Genomic DNA, 21,369 nt, shown 5'->3' on the forward strand with positions numbered 1-21,369 from the left:
TGCCTTACATTAGTTTTTTTTGTGTTTTTTTTTTTTCGATGTTTTGATTACCACCCCCCCTGCTTAAGTTTTATAACATTCGTTTTTATGTTTTCTTTTTTTACTTCGCTTATAACAAACAAACCTAGTCATTGACCTCATTTGCTGAATAGCTATTGCTTACGTCGCCGTCGTAACGCTCTACGACTTCCGTGCGGGCACCTGTCAATTTTGTTCTTACTTAAATAAATTCAAACATCTTTTAGTAACTCATTCTGGCTGGCCGAATGGTTCATGTTTTTTTCAAACTTCGCCTCAGAGCTTCAGGTTCGATCCTACCCCCCCCCCGGTTTCTTTTTTATTTAAGAGCACACACACCTCCAAACACCTGGGCAATGCCAGGTACCCCCGCTAGTCTATAAATATAAAAGCGAACATGTGTACATGTATGTTCGCTTTTTGTGTATGTCTGTAAAAGGCTTTTTTCGCTGGACTTCTCAGTCGGCTCATTCCTTCTTAAAACTTTTTATATGTTGTCTAAATGATAATATCTAAGAGTTACGAACGAAGTGTGTATTTAATTTTCCCCGACTTTCACGCGCTATTTTTTCCAGATTTTTAGATCGTTGTGTGTATCTTTCGCTTTTCAGTATAAAAAAGCGAAACTGGATTCGAATCGGCAGTTCTTGGTAGTCTCCGGAAAGCGATGTAAACGTTTGGTCAATGTCAGCTTTTTTAGCGTCATATCAAACAATGGCTTTCGTCTGAACACTCCCCAAATAAATGGGGAGCTGGCTTTCCCAAAAATTCGGTAAAAACAAACAAAGCGAGTTATTGACCCCATTAAAAACTGTCCCGCAGAAAATGTTAACTGCTGACTAGCTATTGTTTACGTCATCATAACGCTCGCAGAAAATGTTAACTCCACGATTTTCACTTGACGTCATTAATCATTAGGTGCGGGCAACTGTCAATTCTCTTCCTACTTAAATAAATTCAAACGTCTTTCAGTAACTCTTTCTTGCTGGCCGATTGATTAACGTGTCATGTTTTTTTTTCACATTTTATTTTCCAACTTCACCTCAAGGCTTTGGTTTCGATCCTACTTACCTACCATCAAGTCAACAATAAGTACTTTTTCTTGTTTTAACAGAGTACAAAATCAGTTTCCCAATCTAGTGGGAGATACTCTCTTTACTTCTCCACAACCCTTTTCTCAGAAAATAGACCTTGCTAGTCTTTCTCTACTATATCATTATTTTCACGACAGTTGTTTAACCCAGCTTGAATCTTTGGTTTAAAACATTCACAGAAAGAACTTGTTGATCACCTTTCTCCCTCCATGTACTTTAATGGGATTGCCAGGAACAGAGTTTCTTTTCAAGAACTTCCCATGGTTATAGTCAGCTAATGTACTTCCTAACTTCCAGTGTGGCTGCTACCAGAAGCAGTAACAAGGCAAATCAATTCCTTCACTTTTGTTTTTCAGTATTTCTATTGTTAAGCAATTTATTAGAATAAAATATAAGAAAAGGACATTATTGAAAAATATACAATAAAAATTAACAAAATTACACAGATAAAAATAACACAATTAGTCTTTATTTGCACTTTTAATAACAAAATTTTAAAAATAAAAGTTTTTTTTAATTTATATATGAGAGTATAAGAATAAAATCATTGAAATCAAAATAAAAAATGAAATTATTGAAATTAAAATAACAAAATTTTAAACGCCATAAAAAGAAATGCATCCAATATATAATATTCCCCAAAAAGTTTTAAAAGATTTTAAAAAGCATTTTCAAAAATTCTTTAACAACAAAAAAAAAGAGCGCAAAAAATGTTTTCAATAATTCTTTAAAAAAGTAAAACTAATTTCAATAATTCTTAATTAAAAAAACTTTTCAACGATTATAAATAAAAAAAAATGAATCATCAGAAAAACATGATAATAAAAAGAGCACATGTACAGGAGATAAAAAAGTGAAGGAACCGATTTGCCTTGTCACCGCTTTTCGTCAGAAGTTAGGAGGTACGTTATTTGACTATAACCCTTCCCATCTGTGGAACGGAGGGTTACAACATGGTCATCTTCAAATCTAATGATAACACTTGTCATGAACTGTCCTCGTATTTCATGCATTCATTTTATCATTTTCAATCCTCTCATAATATTTATCATCATCAAACTGTCAGTCAATCTAGCCATCTCATTAATTCTTAGCCTTGAGAGGCTTTTAGCCTTGCTGATGACTCATTAGTATAATAAAGACAAAAAAAAAAAAAAGCTTTTTTTGTTTCTTCTACTCATTTTTACCCCCAGACAAGACACTTAGAATGCAAAGGGTACTATTTGGATTCATGCCTAGGAGGAAACTGAAAAACAAAAATGAAACTCACCTTCTAAATTTCTGAAGAAATGAGTATTCAATACGGAAGCCGCGGTCTCATGGTCACAAAGTCTAAGAACTGCCAAACACCAGACAATCTCAAGCCACTGCATGGGATCCTGTTCTTGAAGCGTCATTAGACGTGGCATCAGGTTTGGCAGAATAGCCGCCATGTCTTTGTTGTCGTAGACCAAATGGGAAAAGCTAATGAGGATCTGACCAATCTCCTTCGGGTTGAGGCTCTTCTGAATGTAAATAATCTTCCTGAAGAGGGCGTCCAGCACTGGGGTGTGGTGCCAGCGCAGCTTTGAAAAGGACGTCAGAATGGAGAAGAGCAGCACATTGCTCTCAAAGAACGGCACCTTCTTCTCAAGCATGTTCGACATCTTGCTCAACAGATGATTGTCGTAGATCTTCAGGCTACAGCAAGCGTACAACAGATTAACAAGATGCATGTTGCTCAACCTAAGGGACGTTTTGTTCAAGTGGTAGGTCAGGGCCCGGATTAGCGGAGTGTTACGATGCTTACGCTTCGAGAGCAGGTAGGTCACACGGTAGAGCTCTTTCACGTCCATCTTCTCAACCAGATCGAGGGCACGGGCCTCAACCTTGGAGAAAAGGAGCTTACTGTTGTCATCTAGGATGTACATCAGAGTGATGAGGTCCTTGGGGCTGGACAGCTCGACCCAACGTTTCTCTATTACACCAAGAGTCTCTAAAAGGATCTTCTTCCGCTGGGACGTTTCTTGATGTTGTTTGTGGATAGCCAAGGTGCGGATGAGACTGGTGATGGACATCTTCCAGAGGAGCCACTGTACCTGTTTCTCTAGCGAATCAATCAGGTAAGTGTCCTTGTCAGTCAGCTGGAAAAGGGCCTCAAGGCACAAGAGCAGATTGCTAGGACTCAGTGCCCGCACATTACTGTGAAGCATCGTACTCACCCTGTTGAACCGTTCGTCCTTTAGGATGGCATCAAAGTCGAGTCGGTGTGGGGCAAGCTGGCTCATCTTGTGAAGAAAGTGTGGCAAATCCTGTACACTGAGCGACTGCAAGTTCACCTGCTCCAATAACGACTCAATTGTGACCACATCTTGAAACTTACTATGGATATAGATGGTGCTCGTCTCAGGCCTCACCTTACGGGTACTAGTGACACTAATACTGTTATTGTGGGGATTATTGTTATGGTGAACCGGATGCTGCTGCTGCTGCTGCTGCTGATGGAGATGAGACTGATGCTGCTGATGGTGGTGATTGTTACCAGTGCGGAGACTTGACTTGGCCTTGAAGGCTTGTGTAGCGTACCTGTGCACTCCACTGTTATCTACCATTGAGAAGTCGGGAGGGATCGGGTGCACCATCAGACCTCCAGCCTTGCATAGTTCGGGTATTTGGCACTGATGCCGACGGTGACACTGATAGGCTGTCCGTGCATAGGCCTGCAATGCAGAGGGCTGTCTCCACATGGTCAGCATAGAAAAAGAACTGTTGGAACTACAAAGAGACAACAGAAATAATAATCAAGTTATATAATTGTTTTTAAATAGGTTTTTAATATTCATCCAATAAATAACAAATAATTATCTAACAGAATAAATGCAAAAGTTTTTCCATTCCACCTATCCTATTACAGAATGTTACCGCAAAATCCGACACTTGACAAAAAGAAAACGAAATACGCAGAAACAAAATTTGTATATTCAGAGACCCGACGATATATTTAGATGCAGTTAGAGTTACATACTACATTATTTTCAAAGACAACCATCTCAAGGCAAACATGAAATGTTGCAAATTTTGGCGATTAGGTTCTTGTCTTTAACAGCAAAAACCTCTGTGATGGCAGTCTTCAGATAGCTATGCTGTGGGCATGCTTGTTAGTCTTGGTCTTTATCATGGTCCAGAAAAAATAGTCAAGGGGGTTGCAGTCCCCAACCAGTGATGAGGAACATTGTTGAGTAGCTACTTGGATTGATGTGCGGAAGAGTTCTGTTTCAAGACATAGGGGTGCCCAGCAGTGTTTTCATCCATTCAAGTCAGTCCCATGGAGTGAATGAAGTGTCAGATTTTGTTGCAAAACTCTGTATATTGATATCAAAATGGGTTATAACTAGGTATGTGCAAATTGAATGGTTGATCCCCAAAACGTAAAAGTATTTTGATCTTTCTTTACTTAAAAATTCACCAAAATTCAGGAAATCAATAAATTTTAATGAAATTTTTACTATTTATAAATTAACGAAAAAATAATGAACCTATTAATTTATTGAAAATCTCGGTAAAAATATATTATGTTATATGTAAACAAAAATAAAGTTAATTTCATGTACAAAAAAAAATGCATGAAATTTAAATAAAAATTTTAATGAAAATAAAGCACCCTAGATGTTTAATAAATACTTCGTCATTCCGTAAAAAATAATTTCAAAAGTGGAATAATTTCTATTAAAGATCAACTTGAAAATCTATGAATGTACAGTACTACAATAGACAAACTATATTTGAACTTCCATCCATCATTATCAAACAAAGAAAATGTACACAATCTTGTTTACATTTCATCTATTTTGATCAAAATTGGATAAAATTGGTTGATCTTAATTTTTTTATTAGTCTGAAATAAAATTCTAATTAACTTTTTAAAGTTTTCATGAATGAAATATTAATTCAATTTTTTGGGCTGCCGGCCATATTGTTTTTCCATACACCAAAAATATTTTTACAACGTAAAAGTTTTATTTGATGCAAAATAAACTTTGAACATTTTTATACATAAAAAAATTGTTTAAAACAAAATGAAATGGTTAATATATGGGTCGATATTTAAAAAAAAATTCTCAAAGCTGAGAATTATGAATAATTATGCAATTTTTAGTAAAATGTAGGTACATTTTTTTATTCAGTGTCTTAAGTTTTTAATTGACTAATTATCTTTGAAATATTTCCAGAAAATTGATATTTATCTTTCTAGAGATTTTTTTTAATTTCTTAAAATTTCAAATATTTTGTTTTTGTAGCTGATGTGACAGTTTTCATTTTGAAATTATTCATATTTTCTTTTTAGAGATAAACTTTAGATTTTTAGTTTTTAAACTGTAAACTGTTTTTGACTACTATTTGGGGGTATGAGACCAGTGGATTCGCCAATCATTTTTATAATCACCGGCTGTGCTAAACAACCAATGAAAACCTTCCAAAGTTAGTATAAAAATTGTCGAATTTTGGATTCAATCAGTTTGCCACTAAATACGTCACGGGCCACATTTGATTCTTGGCCGCCATCTTGGCTACTGCCAATTACAGTCAGGATCTGATCTGAATATGCCGCCATCTTTGTTCAACATAATGTCACAATACTTAACAGGTTATGGGCCCAGCCATCATCTTTTCTTTGACGAATCGGAATCTAAATTTGAATTGTGGCAGGTAAAATTTCTAGGATATCTAAGGATTCGAAAACTACACTAAGTGATACAATCTCCAACAGAGAATCCTAATGACCCTGAATTTCTCAAAAAGAAAGTGACTGTTTTTGCAGAACTGATTCAATGCTTAGACGATAGAAGTCTGTCTCTGATTATAAGAGATGCATTGGATAACGGACAGAAAACATTGAACATATTAAGAGAACATTATTTATCAAAAGGGAAACCGAAAATTATATCACTATATACAGAACTAACATCTCTGAAACGTAAAGAGGATGAAACTATTACCGACTACGTTATAAGGGCAGAAACAACCGCCAATGCCTTAAAACTCTCAGGTGAAATAATAAGCGATAACTTGTTGATATCAATGACTCTCAAGGGACTTCCAGCCGATTTTAAACAATTTACAACTGTTATAACGCAAAAAGATAAACCCATAAATTTCAGTGAATTTAAAGTGGCATTGCGTAGTTACAAAGAGATGAATCGAATGATCGTCGACAATAATAACTCCAGCAATATTATGAAGTTCAAAAATGCTTCTCGAAAACAGACACCAAATTATGCACCTCACCGCAATGTGTTCCCCAAAAGTAATTTCCTCATGAAAAAGAATAAAATTATCTGCTATAATTGTAGACGACCCAACCACAAAAGTTTCCAATGTCAATATAAATGCTCTAAAATGGACTCCGTAAAAAACGTTGAAAACTTTGAAAATGTTGGAATTTTTTTTGTACCAATAATAGTGTATCCCCGTTTACATTTATTATTTATATTCTGGTTCTTATATTTGATTTGTTGTTACTTTCGCGTCAAATTTATCTGGAAACGAGACAAATTTCCGACAAGGGAGAACATACGTTTCTATTCACATGTAACTTTGACAATACCACAAACGGTAAAAATCTCCTTGTAGACTGTGGTGCTACAGCACACGTTATCACCAAGGAATCTGATTTTATTAATTTTGATTCAAACTTTAATCCACAAAGTCATTTTGTTGAACTTGCCGACGGTAATCAAATAAATGATATAGTCTTGAAAAGAGGCGATGCTTAAAATATCCCTAAAAAATAATAAAGGTGAAATCTGTAACTGTATTCTAAAAAATGCTCTGTTCATACCTACATTTAAGCAAGACAATTTCCGTGCAGGCTGCAATTAAACAAGGCGCGAATATAAAGTTTGGCCAAAACAAATCAAAATTGATATACCCCAATGGAACTGTATTTGACATTAAAGAAAATGGCCGACTATATTATTTAAAAAGTATGGTTCCCTCAAAAGCTGCCTGTCACGACTTGGAAACCTCGCATAAAATTCTAGGACACTGCAATACAGCTGATATTAAAAAATTACCAAATGTAGTCGAAGGCATGAAAATAATACCTTCAGACGATCTCCCAAATTGTGATGTGTGTGCACAGGGGAAAATGACAAAATATATAAGCAGAATGCCAGACAGAAAAGCCACGAAAATTCTCTCACTTATGCATTGTGACTTAGCAGGTCTGATCAGCCCGATGGGGGAGAAATAATCTAAGATACGTTTTGAACTTTATTGATGATTTTTCTGGTTTAATTATAGTTTATTTTCTAAAAAACAAATCCGACACTATCCTCACCACTAAGAAATATTTAGCTGATATTGCCTTGTACGGTTCAGTAAAATGTATTCGCTCAGACAATGGGACTGAATTTATTAGTAAAGACTTTAAACTTCTATTAATTAATCACCATATTAAATACAAGAAATCTGCGCAAAATGGAACCGCTGAAAGGGCATGGCGAACCCTTTTTGAGACGACAAGATGCCTACTTATCGAATCGAAATTAGCACATAGTTTATGGACGTACACTTTAATGGCAGCAGCATATATCAGAAATAATATATCAATAAAAGTCTAGGCAAAACGCCGTATGAAGCATTTTACGGTGTAAAACCTAAAATGAACATAATGTATCTATTTGGTTCTGATTGTTTTGCATTTATAGAAAATACCAGTAAATTAAAGACTAAAAGCGAAAAAGGTATTTTCGTAGGTTACAATAAAAACAGTCCATCATATTTAATCTACTTTCCAACCCAAAATGCCATAAAAAGGGTTTGATATGTAAAATTCAATGATACATTAAATTTAAAAAATGGCGATCCAGTGGATGAAAAACGTGAAATATTACCTAGCATCTTAATCGATCACAATGAAAATATTAATAACGACGACAATTACATGAGAACTTCTGATGAAAATATTAACAAGACATGTCGATACCCAATAAGGGAGTGAAAAAGGCCAGACTTCTTACAAATTGAAAAGATACAAGATTACGCAGTGGATTACTGTTACTCGTTCAACAGCACACCGGAAAGTTATAAGGCGATTAATTAAAAAAATCACCAAGAATTGGAACAAGCTATGATATCCGAATTGAAAGCTTTATCTGAAAATAACACATACGAAATAGTGGCAAAACCAACAGATAAAAATATAATTTTTTTATGCTAGGTTTTTTCCAAAAGAAATCACAGCTTCTGGCAGTGAAACTTTTAAAGTAAGATTTGTTGCAAAAGGGTTTTCACAAATTTCTGGAGTGGAATATTTTGCAACATTTTCACCAACGACAAATTTAAGGACAATTAGAATTTTATTACAACTTGCCACTCAATACAATTTAAAAATACATCAAATGGAAATCTATATTTACCCTCCAGAGGGATTTAAAATGGAAATTGCATAAATCGTTATATGGACTAAAACAAAGTGCACACAATTGGAATTTAACACTCCATAATTATTTAATAGAACAGGAATTCAAGCAATGTCCCGTAGACGCGTGCATGTATACCAAAAATATAGGTAATAAATTGTTGATTCTGGTTTTTTGGTTTGACGATATATTACTCGCCTCAAACTGCGACAACACTTTAAAAGATGTTAAGAATAAATTAAATAAAAAAAATTAAAATGGCCGATCTTGGACGACACTCATGGTTCCTCGGTATAAAATTTACCTGTGAAAATGAAACTATAACTATGAACTAATCATGATACATTGAAAAAATTCTGCTCAAGTTCGGAATGCAAGATTGCAAACCATGCTCAACTCCCGTCGAAATTGACATAAATAAAAATATAGGGACCGAAACAAAATTCATAGATAATCAAATATACAGGGAAATGGTAGGGAGCCTCATCTACTTGATGACCACAACTAGGCCTGACATATGTTACACTGTAACAAAGCTATCTCAAAACTTATCGAAACCGACAATTAAGGACCTTAATCGTGCAAAAAAAATTCTTCGTTACCTAAAAGGAACCAACGAACAATCTTTAATAGTTAAAAAGTTTACATATCCTCTAAATTTAGAAGGATTTTCAGATTCAGATTGGGGTAACTCTGAGGATAGAAAAAGTATAACGGGGTATTGTTTTAGACTGTCAAAGACTGGGCCTATGATCTCTTGGAAAACTAAAAAGCAACAAATTGTTGCCCTTTCTACTTGTGAAGCAGAATATGTGGCCCTAACCCATTCTGCACAGGAGGCAATTTTTCTGAACACCCTTCTAAAATCTATTTTAAAACCTGATCTAAGTAAAAAAACCTTTAGTAATTCATTGTGACAATCAGAGCAGTATCTTATTAGCAAATAATTCTATGATTCATCAAAGGTCGAAGCATATTGATATCAGATATCATTTTATAAGGGATGAAATAAGTAAAAAATTTATTACTCTTACTTATGTGACATCTGAAAATAATATAGCCGATATAAAAAAATAATTATAAAAAGAATAAAATTAAAACATTTTATAACCGAACTTTTTGGAATCTAATTATGAATAAATCTCTTTTCAGAAACCCAAAAAGAAAAGTATGAACAGTCAAAATCACACCAAAAAAAAAAAAAAAAAAAAAAGTAAATTGTCTCGGGCACGATGTTAAACTGCGACCATTTCTAACTTACTAACCAAACTAACCAACTAATACCTAACAATGTTTTCAGTTTAAAAAAAAAAAAAAGAAAAAAAGTCACTTGTTAAAAACTTGTTGTAAATTTCCTTTCTGTCAAATAATTTTTTTTTTGTATCTTTTTTTTGGCAAACATTTGTTAAAAACAAAGATTTTAACTGAAATAAATAGGATTTTTTATTTTAATATATGTAGTATTATAAAGCCACGTTCACTTCTGAAAATTCCTTTATACTTATTTAATTCTATGATGCAACATTTTCATTTAACTTTAGAGTTACAAATAGAAATTTATAATTTTAAAAGATGTTTCAAAAGAGAACAAAGATTGGGATGGGATAGGTGTCAAGGGTCGTCCGTTTTGTCGATTCTCTAAATGTTATGGGGACTTACCTATTCACTCATAATGAACTCTTCTTCATTATAAAAATACTCAGAGTTAGATACTCTTGTGGAGAATTACTGCAATACAAAGTAAGACTACAGATTATCCAACAGTTGGAAAATGCTGACAACCTTTTCTTTGTAATTACTTTTTTGTACAGTATATTCTTTTCTACCTAAACCCATTGTTCAAGTTTTTCTTTATGTCTCTTTCCTAGGGTCACAATACTAAACTAGTTTCAATCACCAAAATACCATATTCACTTCATGGATTAGATGATTTCAAATGATTTTATAAAAATATTTGAAAAATGCCCATGATTGATAAAAAGTGAGATATCTAAAACACTAAAAAATAAAGACAAATAACAATGAAAATAAAAGAATAAAATAAAATGCTAATTGGAGTGCGTTAATAAGGCTCTCCTAAACCTATCTAGAGTATAAACTGCTCACTGTTTTTTGGCTTTAGCTAGAAAATAAATGAGTTAGTTCCTAAATGGGAGTGTGGACTGATTAAAGGATGAAAGAAATTTGAGGTGGATTCTTTGGTGTTGGCTGGTATCCTCCAAGATAAGTGCCATTTAGGGAGAGTCGAGGGCAAAATAAATCTGAGAATAGAAATCCTGGAGGATCTCTAATACCAAAACATGAAACGGGAACTGAAGGATTCTAAGAGACTTTGCTAATCAGAGTGATTTTCTTTATCAGCTCTCAAAGGCAAGGAACAAACTCAAACTTGTTTCACCTAAATACATATAAGCTAAGTGTGTATCCACCTCCTTTACAAATACATCACAAACAAAACAATGCAAACTCACAAAGAAAACAAATTCAGATACATTGTGTATAAATCTGTTGTGTCCTAAGTATGTGCGTGTGTATGACCCTGTTGTGGAAATGAACCCCCAAATGCTAGCATCCACATCTTCAATAAGTTCCTAGGAGTTATTTTGTCTTAAGGCATCATTGTTGCTTAGTTGAACTTAGTTCATCTTATTAACTGCTAAATCTGTGCCAAGCTCTGCCTGCTTTACTTGCATCTACCCTAATTTGCTCAAAGGCAAACTCTTTCAGAGACCTCCTCAGGCCACAAAACTACTTCAAACAACTCTGACTACTACTAAATATATTAACTTACAACCAGAAATCCTAAACTAGTTTGACTGTCTCAGAGTCACTGATAAACGGAAATTTTTTTTTTTTTTTTTTTTTACACAGTGATCACCACTTATCAAGGCCCGGAAGCCACTCAGGGATAAGGGTTATTGCAAGTACATTACGTTAGTGTGGAGATGTGATGAAGTGTTTACTTAAGGGGGCGGTTCATTAGGAATTTGTTAACGCTGGACTTGAAGACATCCAAGTTGTAGTCCGGTGGGAAGCAGGCAGACGGAACAGAGTTCCACAGGCATGCAGTTCTAAGAAAGAAGCTTTGTTCATGGAATCCACATTTTGATTTAGGCACAGATATAGAGTGGGGGAAATTTTTCACAGTGGATTCAGCTAGACGGGTGTTTTTCGTGAAAGATTGGCGAGGGGGGACCAGAGACTGGAGTTCAGACGAGCACCTGCCATGGAAATAACGATAAAATGACTCGATCCTTCAGCCAGAGGTCATGGCTCATACCACTAGGTAGAATGATACCACGTAGGGCTGGTCTCAAGTTCCGTTCCTTAGCTTGCAGAGGCAGTGCTCTAATGCAGGAACATAAAGTAGGAGCAACAGTGGAAAACCCTGATGTACCAACCGTGAAATAATGAATGATCTCAACCAGATTCAGTTTATCTGCACCACTGCTGTCAGCTGATGATACCGAATGGAGATTCATTTGTAAAAACACAGATTAAAACTGGCAGCCTCTAGGTTAGTTAGCTAACGTACTTCCTAACTTCTAGTGTAGCTGCTACCAGAAGCAAAAACAAGGCAAATCAGTTCCTTCCTTTTTTTCTCACATATTTATATCTTCCCTGTACATGTACTATTTTTTTATTAAGTTTTTTTTTCAATTGTTTTTTTTTTATTTGATAATCGTTGAAAAGTTTTTTGGTCTTATTTAATTAAGAATTATTGAAATCAGTTTTTTTTTTTAAGAATTATTGAAAACACTTTTTGTGCTTTTTTTTTAACGAATTATTGAAAACACATTTTAAAATCTTTTAAAACTAATTGGGGAATATTGTATTGGATACGTTTTTTGTTTTAAATTTTGTTATTTTGATTTCAATAATTTCATTTGTTATTTGGATTTCAATAACTATTTTTATACTTTAAAAAAAAACTTTTATTTTTCAAAATTAAAAAAAAAAACTTTTATTTTTAAAATTTCATAAACATGTTTCTCATAAAACTTTAAATTAAAAAGTTTTCATTTTATTTTATTAAAAGTGCAAATAAAAACTAATTGTGTTATTTTTATCTGTATAATTTTGTTAATTTTTATTGTATATTTTTCAATGTCCTTTTATTACATTTTATTTGAATAAATCACCTCACGATAGAAAGACTGAAGAACAACAAAAGTGAAGGAACTGGTTTGCTTTGTCATTGCTCCCAGTAGCGCCACACCTGAAGTTAGGAAGCGCACTAGCTGACTATAACTGGCCTCTAAAATACATCTCAGGAAATATTAGTCAACTCAGTTAAAAGCTTCTGACTGACCTAAATTGATCAGCATGGCATCAGGGTCATCTAATCCCTCTATGATCATGCAAATCAGATTCAAATAGTTCTCATCAGGTTCAATCAAATCATGAATAACAACAACCAGCAAACTATTCACAAGAACTCTGGTCAAATTTGTGAAAGTTATGGGTCTAAAAATATCTAAACCTTCTACATGACTGTTTTTTTTCTTCAATATGGTCACTTCTTGGGTAACTTGAGCAGGAATAGATCCCTGATCAAACCAATAATTGAACACATCCATCAGAAGAGGAACAAACATGTGCAACAACATCAAGAATAATTAATAAGACAAACCATAGAATCCTAGTGATTTATTGTAGCTGACCTGCTTCAACTCGGGCATGACTTCAAACTCTGTAACACAACCATCAAAGCTAGCCACTTGAGTCACCTACTGAATGCAGAATCTAGATACTTGGGTGAAAGAACCTCTCGCAGATTTTTCACAATCTTATAAATGTGTTTTCTCCCATGTTTTTGACTTCCTAAATGTACAAGATGAAACGATGAATTTGTCGCCCTAAAGAAAACAACCCAACTTTATTGTAAAACTTTTATTAAAAAAATCAATTCAATTGATTATGTAGTGACATCTATTCGATGTAGCCGCCTTCAGCTTCAATTACCGCCCTGATACGGGTCCGGAACTGCGAGCATGCCTTTTGCAGAAGCACTGGGGGAAGCTCAACGAATACTCAGTGGATGGCGGCGATCAGACTAGCTTTGGTGCTGTGGAAGGCAATGTTGGTGATGTTCTCGACATATGACCAAACAACGTCCAGCAGGTTCAGGTCAGAGAAGGAGGGGGGCCAGTAAGACAAGGGTATTAAGTTGTAGCACTCATTCTGAAGCCAAGCCTGGGTCTCTTTGGAATTGTGGGCCAATGCTAAGTCCTGCTGCCACACCCAGGGTCTGCCAGTGGCCACCTGATTGCAGCAGGGGATCATCACATTCTTCAGCACATCCAGATACACTTTGGTGTTGACTTTCAAGCAGACTTTGAAAATGTGAAGTAGCATGATGTGGCCCTCACTTGAAATCACACCAAAGACCGTAACTGTGGTTGGAAACTTCATTGAGCTGTGTCCTCAAGTGTTGAACCATCCAGATTTGCATTTTGAGGGTGCTGGCAATGGTCCTGTTGTCATAACTTGGATCGGTAGAGAGCATGTTGTACAGTGGTGCATCTCCAATCTTGCTCGTTGAACATTGTGTCACTTTCAGACATGATAGAAAGCTCTGATCACTCTTAGAATTTGAACACAACTGGCCAACTAGTAGATGGTCTACAACAAAAAAATCGGTTTTCATCAAACAAAAATGGAATCATGTTGTCTTTTCTAGGGCGACAATTTTATCATTCCACCCTGTATCTATCGTATTTGCAATGGACTATAGCATTATGATCGTTAGCGTCAATAGTCACAGCTTTGTGAGACACTCTTTCTAATCTAGCTCTAACATACTGCTCGTAGTTGAACATTTTAGAGATTCTTTAGTTAGTGCTATCGCTAGGGAATTTATCCCCCATCCCAAGCTTATTTCCTAATCACTTTTCTGCTCTCGCCTTATTTAAGGTGAGGTACTGGCTCTATTGAAGAGCATAGCGTGTAATTTTAGATTTAGCATTAACCCACAAGTCTGGTTACTGTCCTCACTAAGTCCCATTGAAGAAGCGTCACTAGCTTTTCTGGAAGTCACGTATTTTCAGTAAATAGGTATTTAACTTCCAGTATCCAGCTAACCTAAGTTTGCTAAATTCATACAGATCCTAAGTAATTTATAGTTCAGATGACCTAATTAGTGGAACGTGGTACAATATAAGAAATTTATCTCACCTTTTCTAACTGACATAATGTCTAAGTAATTGCAAAGGAAGACCTATCAGAATTCCATGTCCACATCTCCTGCCTCAAGTAATCAAGGTGGAATCTGTCGACAAGATCGCACAAGGCCGTAAGGGTGAAGAAATTAATGTTTTTAGCCAATTTTTCTATATTTGTCATTTTTTTCTTAAATAAGACTAGCAGGACCTGTGGAAATTCCACAGTGGACTCTCTCATATGTAATGTTGGCATTCTGTGGATGTTCAGTGTAAATGGAGATGCTCTGATATTATTGAAGCTCTTTTGTTAAACTGCAAAAGTATTTATCTAAGCTGGCAGGGATGCCTAGCATAGAATAAGAATAGATTTCTTAAATAACAACATCACACGCGCCCCAACATCACATCCGCCCCTCCCCGCTCGCGCCCCCAATGTACAAAGTAAAATCTTCGGAAAATGTTAAATGGCGTTCTAATTGGTAAATGTCGGTGCGTTACTTACGGAAAATTTAAAAATTGTATGTTCCCGGTAAAAAAAAAAAAGAAACAGATAAATTATCCCCCCTACTCCAACTTGGTGTGCTTTCCTTTTCTTATTTTATTTCTTTTTCAGCTAATTTTAAATTTTCCACCCAAAAAGCGCTATAATGTATTTTTGAAAATTAGAAAATTCTATGTCCTGGAAAAAAAAAAAATGCCCTCCCCTCCAACGTAGTTTGCTTGGTGAAGCCGTCGTTTATGCTACAGCGTGCATGCGCGTAGCATAAACGGAAGCTGCAAAATGGTGGAAAGAAGTTTGTGGGTTCAGGGGTAAATACCATGCAAATGGTAAATTTGCCCCAAGTTTTACTATCAGATCCGTTGTCAGCGACCTCAATTACCTGTAAAACAAATTAGAGTGGCCGGTGTTCTGTAGTAGCATATCTGGATATTTACCTTTTTATTTCTTGCTTAAAAAAAATAGCATTAATACAGTAAGTTAGGTAAAATTTGCATAGAATGCTCTGCTTTACGGTTGTAAAAATGGAATGGAAATTTGAATTTCGTTCCCTTTTAAATTCGGTACATTTTTACATTACGTCCAACTCATCATTCACATTCGACACGTCAACTTTATAGCTTTTCGGGTATTCTGGCAAGGTTAAGGGTGTCTATTCCGAAAGCCGTTCTTAACATGGGTAGATTGGTAGGTGTGTAAGAAATTTCGTGAAAAATAGTGAATAATTCCATCCCGTCTTTCCAAGCTTATAATTCCTCGAAAAATGTAACTCAAGCCCTAATTTTTTTTCCAATTAAAGGAGCAAGGACCAAGGTTTCATTAAAAAAAAAAAAAAAAACATGTTTTTAAAAAAAAAAAGGTTTTAACTTCGAACTTTACATGTAAATTTCTAAAAAACACTACTTTTTTTGTTTTAAATTTGAATATATTATTTATTGACCTTTTCTCTTCAATTTGTGATATATAACACTTTGGTGAATAAATTATTTACTTTTAATAGACATTTCAAAATGGGAGGCGTGAATTATTCTACCCCGTCTTTCCAAGCTTATAACTACTTGAAAAGTGTAATTCAAGCCCTAATTTTTTTTTTTCAATTAAAGGAGCAAGGACCAAGGTTTCATAAAAAAAACAAAAGAAAAAACAAACAACGTGGTTTAATAAAACAAGTTTTAAACTTCGAACTTTACAGGTAAATTTCTAAAAAATACTACTTTTTTTGTTTTAAATTTGAATATATTACTTATTGACCTTTTCTCTTCAATTTGTGATATATAAAACTTTGGTGTGTAAATTAATTATTTACTTTTTAATAGACACTTGAAAATGGGGGGGGGGGCGTGAATTAAAAAAAAAACGTTTGTCTAAAATATTATGTTCGGTTTATTGGAAAGGGCATAAAATTTCACATTGACCCTGAAAATATCGTAAAAATAGAATCAATAGAAAAATTTTGATAGATTTTTAAAGTTTAAAAATTGAAAAATATTGAGTTCGGAAAATTCATTACTGTTTTTTAAAAAATAAAAAAAAATATTTCTATTACTTTTAAAACAACTTTAATAGTTTATTTTGGAAGTATAATCCATAAAGAAAATAAGCAACCCACTTTTAAAAGAGAAATTACGAGATTTTTATATTTTATTCGCAGTTTCGTGATAGGGGTGTAAAAAATTCCTACAAAAATTCTGATACATCTACTAGATTGGAGTGTTTATTCATTGTAAACGTACTCGACAACCTATAAATGGCGACATTTCCAATGTGAATGATAAGCTGGACTTATGTAAAAAATAACAACAAGATATACCAAACTGACTTTTTCGTTTAAAAATGGAATTATTTCCCTTTCGTTATTAACTTTTTTTTTTTAATTTTATTTTTAATAAATATTTTGTGTTTTATATACATAAAGTACAATTGTTGAATGTTACTGTTTTGATTATATTCGATTGAAGGGGGGCACAATTAAAAAATTAAGAAAGATTAAAACGAAGCAAAATTTAAGTTTCCGTTCCATTTTTACAACAACTGTAAAACAGTGCATACTCAGCAAGTTTTATCGTAATTTATAAGCATATTGAAACACTAAATCAACATTTTATTTATTTTTTTGCATAATTAATGATAGAAGTATTTTTCTGTTTATTTTCTTAACATCTGTTAAAAAAAAATAAATAATTTGTACATTCTCTTGAAAAAAAGAATAAAACTTTTCTCTATTTTCACATGTGTTCCATTTTAACAAACTGAGCCACAGCAACACGTGGCCGGGTAAAGCTAGTATATATATATATATATATATATATATATATATATATATATATATATAAAACATTTCCCAAAATCAAAACAACTGAACGAAGCTAGATTATAAGCAAAATAAAAAAAATCCTATATCCTATTAAAGGACAGAACTATGACCACAAATAAATTATAATAAAAATGTACCTTACTATCGGTACCAGTGTAAGACACTTCTGATGATCACTGTGAAACTGTAGTAAAGTCCCATATATTATTATTATTATTTATGGTACTAGTGCACTTATTGATCCGCACTGAAATAATAACGTTATTATTTAGAAAGCCATTCTTAACATGGGGAAGGGAGGGTATTTTGTACCTATTCTGTACTTTAACCTTACAATTTAATAAAAACAGATATCATGAAACTTCAATCAAACTTGAAAATACTATTTCAAAAATAGCACGGATCAATAAGTGCATTAGCACCTTATTTATATATATATATATATTTTTAAAAATACAGGAAAACCTTTATGTTGTACGTACCGGTCATGGAACAAAGATGTCATATCGTATAAATTGACAAAGTAGTTTTTTAACTAAGAAAATCAAATTTTATGAGTAAGCAGAAAATGGCAGATGAGTTCACAATAATTAAAACTTGCAAGATCAGTCTTGTAATGCTACCGATTTCATATCAATCGCTCGAAATCGTTTAAAAAAATCATATAAAAATAAAGGTATAGTGCAGAGAGTGATCCGCCAGGTGTATCAGAATTTTTGTAGGAATTTTTGACACCCCTAACACGAAACTGCGAATAAAATATAAAAATCTCGTAATTTCTCCGTTAAAAGTGGGTTGTTTATTTTCTTTATGGATTATACTTCCAAAATAAACTATTAAAGTTGTTTTAAAAGTAATAGAAATATTTTTTTTTTAACAGTAATGAATTTTCCGAACTCAATATTTTTCAATTTTTAAACTTTAAAAATCTATCAAAATTTTTCTATTGATTCTATTTTTACGATATTTTCAGGGTTAATGTGAAATTTTATGCTCTTTCCAATAAATCGAATATAATATTTTAGACAAACGTTTTTTTTTTTAAATTCACGCCCCCTCCCCATTTTCAAGTGTCTATTAAAAAGTAAATAATTAATTTACTCACCGAAAAGTAAATAATTAATTTACTCACCGAAAAGTAAATAATTAATTTACTCACAAATTGAAGAGAAAAGGTTAATAAATAATATATTCAAATTTAAAACAAAAAAAAAAAAACGTAGTGTTTTTTAGAATTTTACCTGTAAAGTTTGAAAGTTTAAAACCTTTTTTTTTTTAAACCACGTTATTTGTTTTTTCCTTTTTTTTTTTAATGGAACCTTAGTCCTTGCTCCTTTAATTGAAAAAAAAATCAGGGCATGAATTACATTTCTCGAGGAGTTATAAGCTTGGAAAGATGGGGTGGAATTATTCACTATTTTCACGAAATTTCTGACACACCTCCGGACGTAAATAATAACGTTATTATTTAAAAAGCCATTCTTAACATGGGGAGGGGGTGTTTTGTACCTATTCTATACTTCACCCTTACAATTGAATTAAAAAACATATCATAAAACTTTAATTAAACTTGGAAATACGATTTAAAAAAATAGCGCGGATCACTCTCTGCACTAGCACCAAAATAAAACTACCTGATCAATTTACGTGATTCTTGGAATATGACAGCTACGTACATCATCAACATTTTTCTTTCGTTCTGTTTTTATTATTATTATTATTATTATTATTAGGTTGAATTCTAAATAAGAACTTATTATTTCAATATTTCAATCTGAACTTGCTTTCATATTGCATATGATCTCTCCTCTTATTAGTCTCGAGAATCAATGGATACTCTGTGTAAGGAGTCTATAGTGAAGCAAATATTGCGCAATCTTCGACAGGGCCTCTCAAGAAAAGACATTCCCGAAATCCAGTGGCAAGAAGACTGAAATATTGCTGGAATACGCAGGAAAGAGTGGTGTTAGTTAGGAGTTTTCCTTCTCCTAGGTTAGTTGCCCAATCAAGCCTTTAGAGTCTATCCTATTTGATCCATAGCTGAGGAAAGGATATATGGATTCATTTATTTCCCAAGGAGATATATATATATATATATACACACATAATCACTCTAAGTGACGACACGGAGCAAACCTATCAGAATGAATTGCGATAGGCTGGATATTCATTTAACATAATATAAAATCCTATCATTATTTAATATTTAACGTCGAAAGCTGAAAACAAATTTTAAAAAATGAACGCAGAATTGTTAAATAATTAACTGCAATTAAATAAATAAAAAACGACCGATAAACCATAAAACCGACTGTCTTTTTTTTTTTTGTTGTTTTTTTTTTCTATATCTGAAAGAGAAAGAGAGCGACAAGTAAAGGCCTTAAAAACAATCAAAACGGTACTTAATCATAATACGGCCCGTGTATAAATAAAAACGTTATTATTTAGAAACCAATTCTTAACATAAGGAGATGAAAGCATTTTATAACTCTTCTATACTTTTACTCAAGAATTTAATAAATAAAAGATACCATAAAAATTGAATCTAACTTGAAAATCCTATCTAAAAAAAGAAATAGCACGGTCTGTACTCTGCATAAAGTACCATCAAAACAACTCGGTTACTATTTATTTTTGCCATCATCTCCTGTTGTTCCTTTTCTACCATCTGTCTAGATTACAGTTAATTTTATTGCATAAAGCGTAAGAACAAAAAATTGTCTTACCGTGTTCTGAAAAGCGACAGAAAATGAAGTGAGATAATGACTTGTTCACATGCCGGATTGCACCGCCATTTTAGATCTTAATATCGTATTCCACTGGAGACGGTGTAGGGTGACGACCAGTATTATACGGGAACTCCAGCTGAATTCTGAAACACGCACATATAACAAACACGTAATATTTCTTTCCTTTTCTTATTATTATTATCATCGCATATTCGTTAACTTGGTGAACATTATGAATCTGAGACTTCCTACCAGGACACGCCAAAGAACCAAGAAAGAAGAAAAAAAACCTTTAGATTGTGGTGTGCGCAAGCCTTTTCTAGTCTCACACAAAAACAGGCGTTCGTTCACATTTCAAGCTATATTACTTGTCATATACATACGCGCACACAAACATACGCGCGCACATCCACACACATACACATATTCACATTCGCGTATATACACTCACATTCACATGTATACTCACACACGCGCACACGTATGCACACAAGGACAACGTCACTTCCCCTTTCAAAGGAAATCCACACATGCGCAAAAGACCACCGGAAACACCTATAAAAGAAAGAGCAATAAGCGGTTTCTTCCTTTTTCAGACCAGCCTCCTAGCTGGACGGTCTACGGACCGACAGCATACCTTTTCGGCAGGCGCGCGCACGCGCGTACCTCACACCACTTGCTACTATGTGGGACAAAAAGCTAACAAACAGTACGTACACTTTATACGCTTTCTATCTCCATAAACTGGATTGACATTCTCACTCTATCTCCCTTTCGCTTTGGCTTTGGTCCATCAACACAGACATGTGTGCGACTCTCTACTGAGCTTAACCCTCTCTTTCTACAGGCCGGCTTGCCACTTCGCTTTCTCTATTGCATTCCCCTTTCTTTCCACACGCGTAGTCGTCAACGGCTGAATGAACACATGTACACCCAAGACTTTAATTTCTCAACAGAAAATAAACGACATGTTTATTTTATTCCAGCATTTGAGTTCTTTGTTTCCTTCATTCAATTCGTTTCATTACTTTTTCTTGTAGCGAGTTAGGGTATCTATATCCTGGTCCGCAACAGTAACTTAATCGAGAAGTGAATCCATCCTACGAACGCTAAAAAGCCAATGTCTGTAATTGCTACACACTTTCTTT

At 33.9% G+C, this 21,369-nt stretch overlaps 1 protein-coding gene across 1 annotated transcript in view; it reads right to left on the minus strand.

Moving 5' to 3' along the window:
• The window catches only part of LOC145258227 (FAST kinase domain-containing protein 4-like), a 49,240-nt gene extending 28,487 nt beyond the window's left edge, over positions 1-20,753 (minus strand). The window contains exons 1-2 of the mRNA XM_080116178.1: positions 20,219-20,753; positions 2,383-3,866 (exon numbers count right to left, since the gene is read on the minus strand). Coding sequence (XP_079972304.1) covers positions 2,383-3,847 — 1,465 coding nt within the window. The 5' untranslated portion in view covers positions 3,848-3,866; positions 20,219-20,753. The remainder of the gene's footprint in view (positions 1-2,382; positions 3,867-20,218) is intronic.
• Positions 20,754-21,369: the final 616 nt, after the last annotated feature.

The sequence above is a fragment of the Euprymna scolopes genome, chromosome 33 (genome assembly GCF_053919585.1).
Source record: "Euprymna scolopes isolate OS-2025 chromosome 33, ASM5391958v1, whole genome shotgun sequence".
NCBI lineage: Eukaryota > Metazoa > Mollusca > Cephalopoda > Sepiida > Sepiolidae > Euprymna > Euprymna scolopes.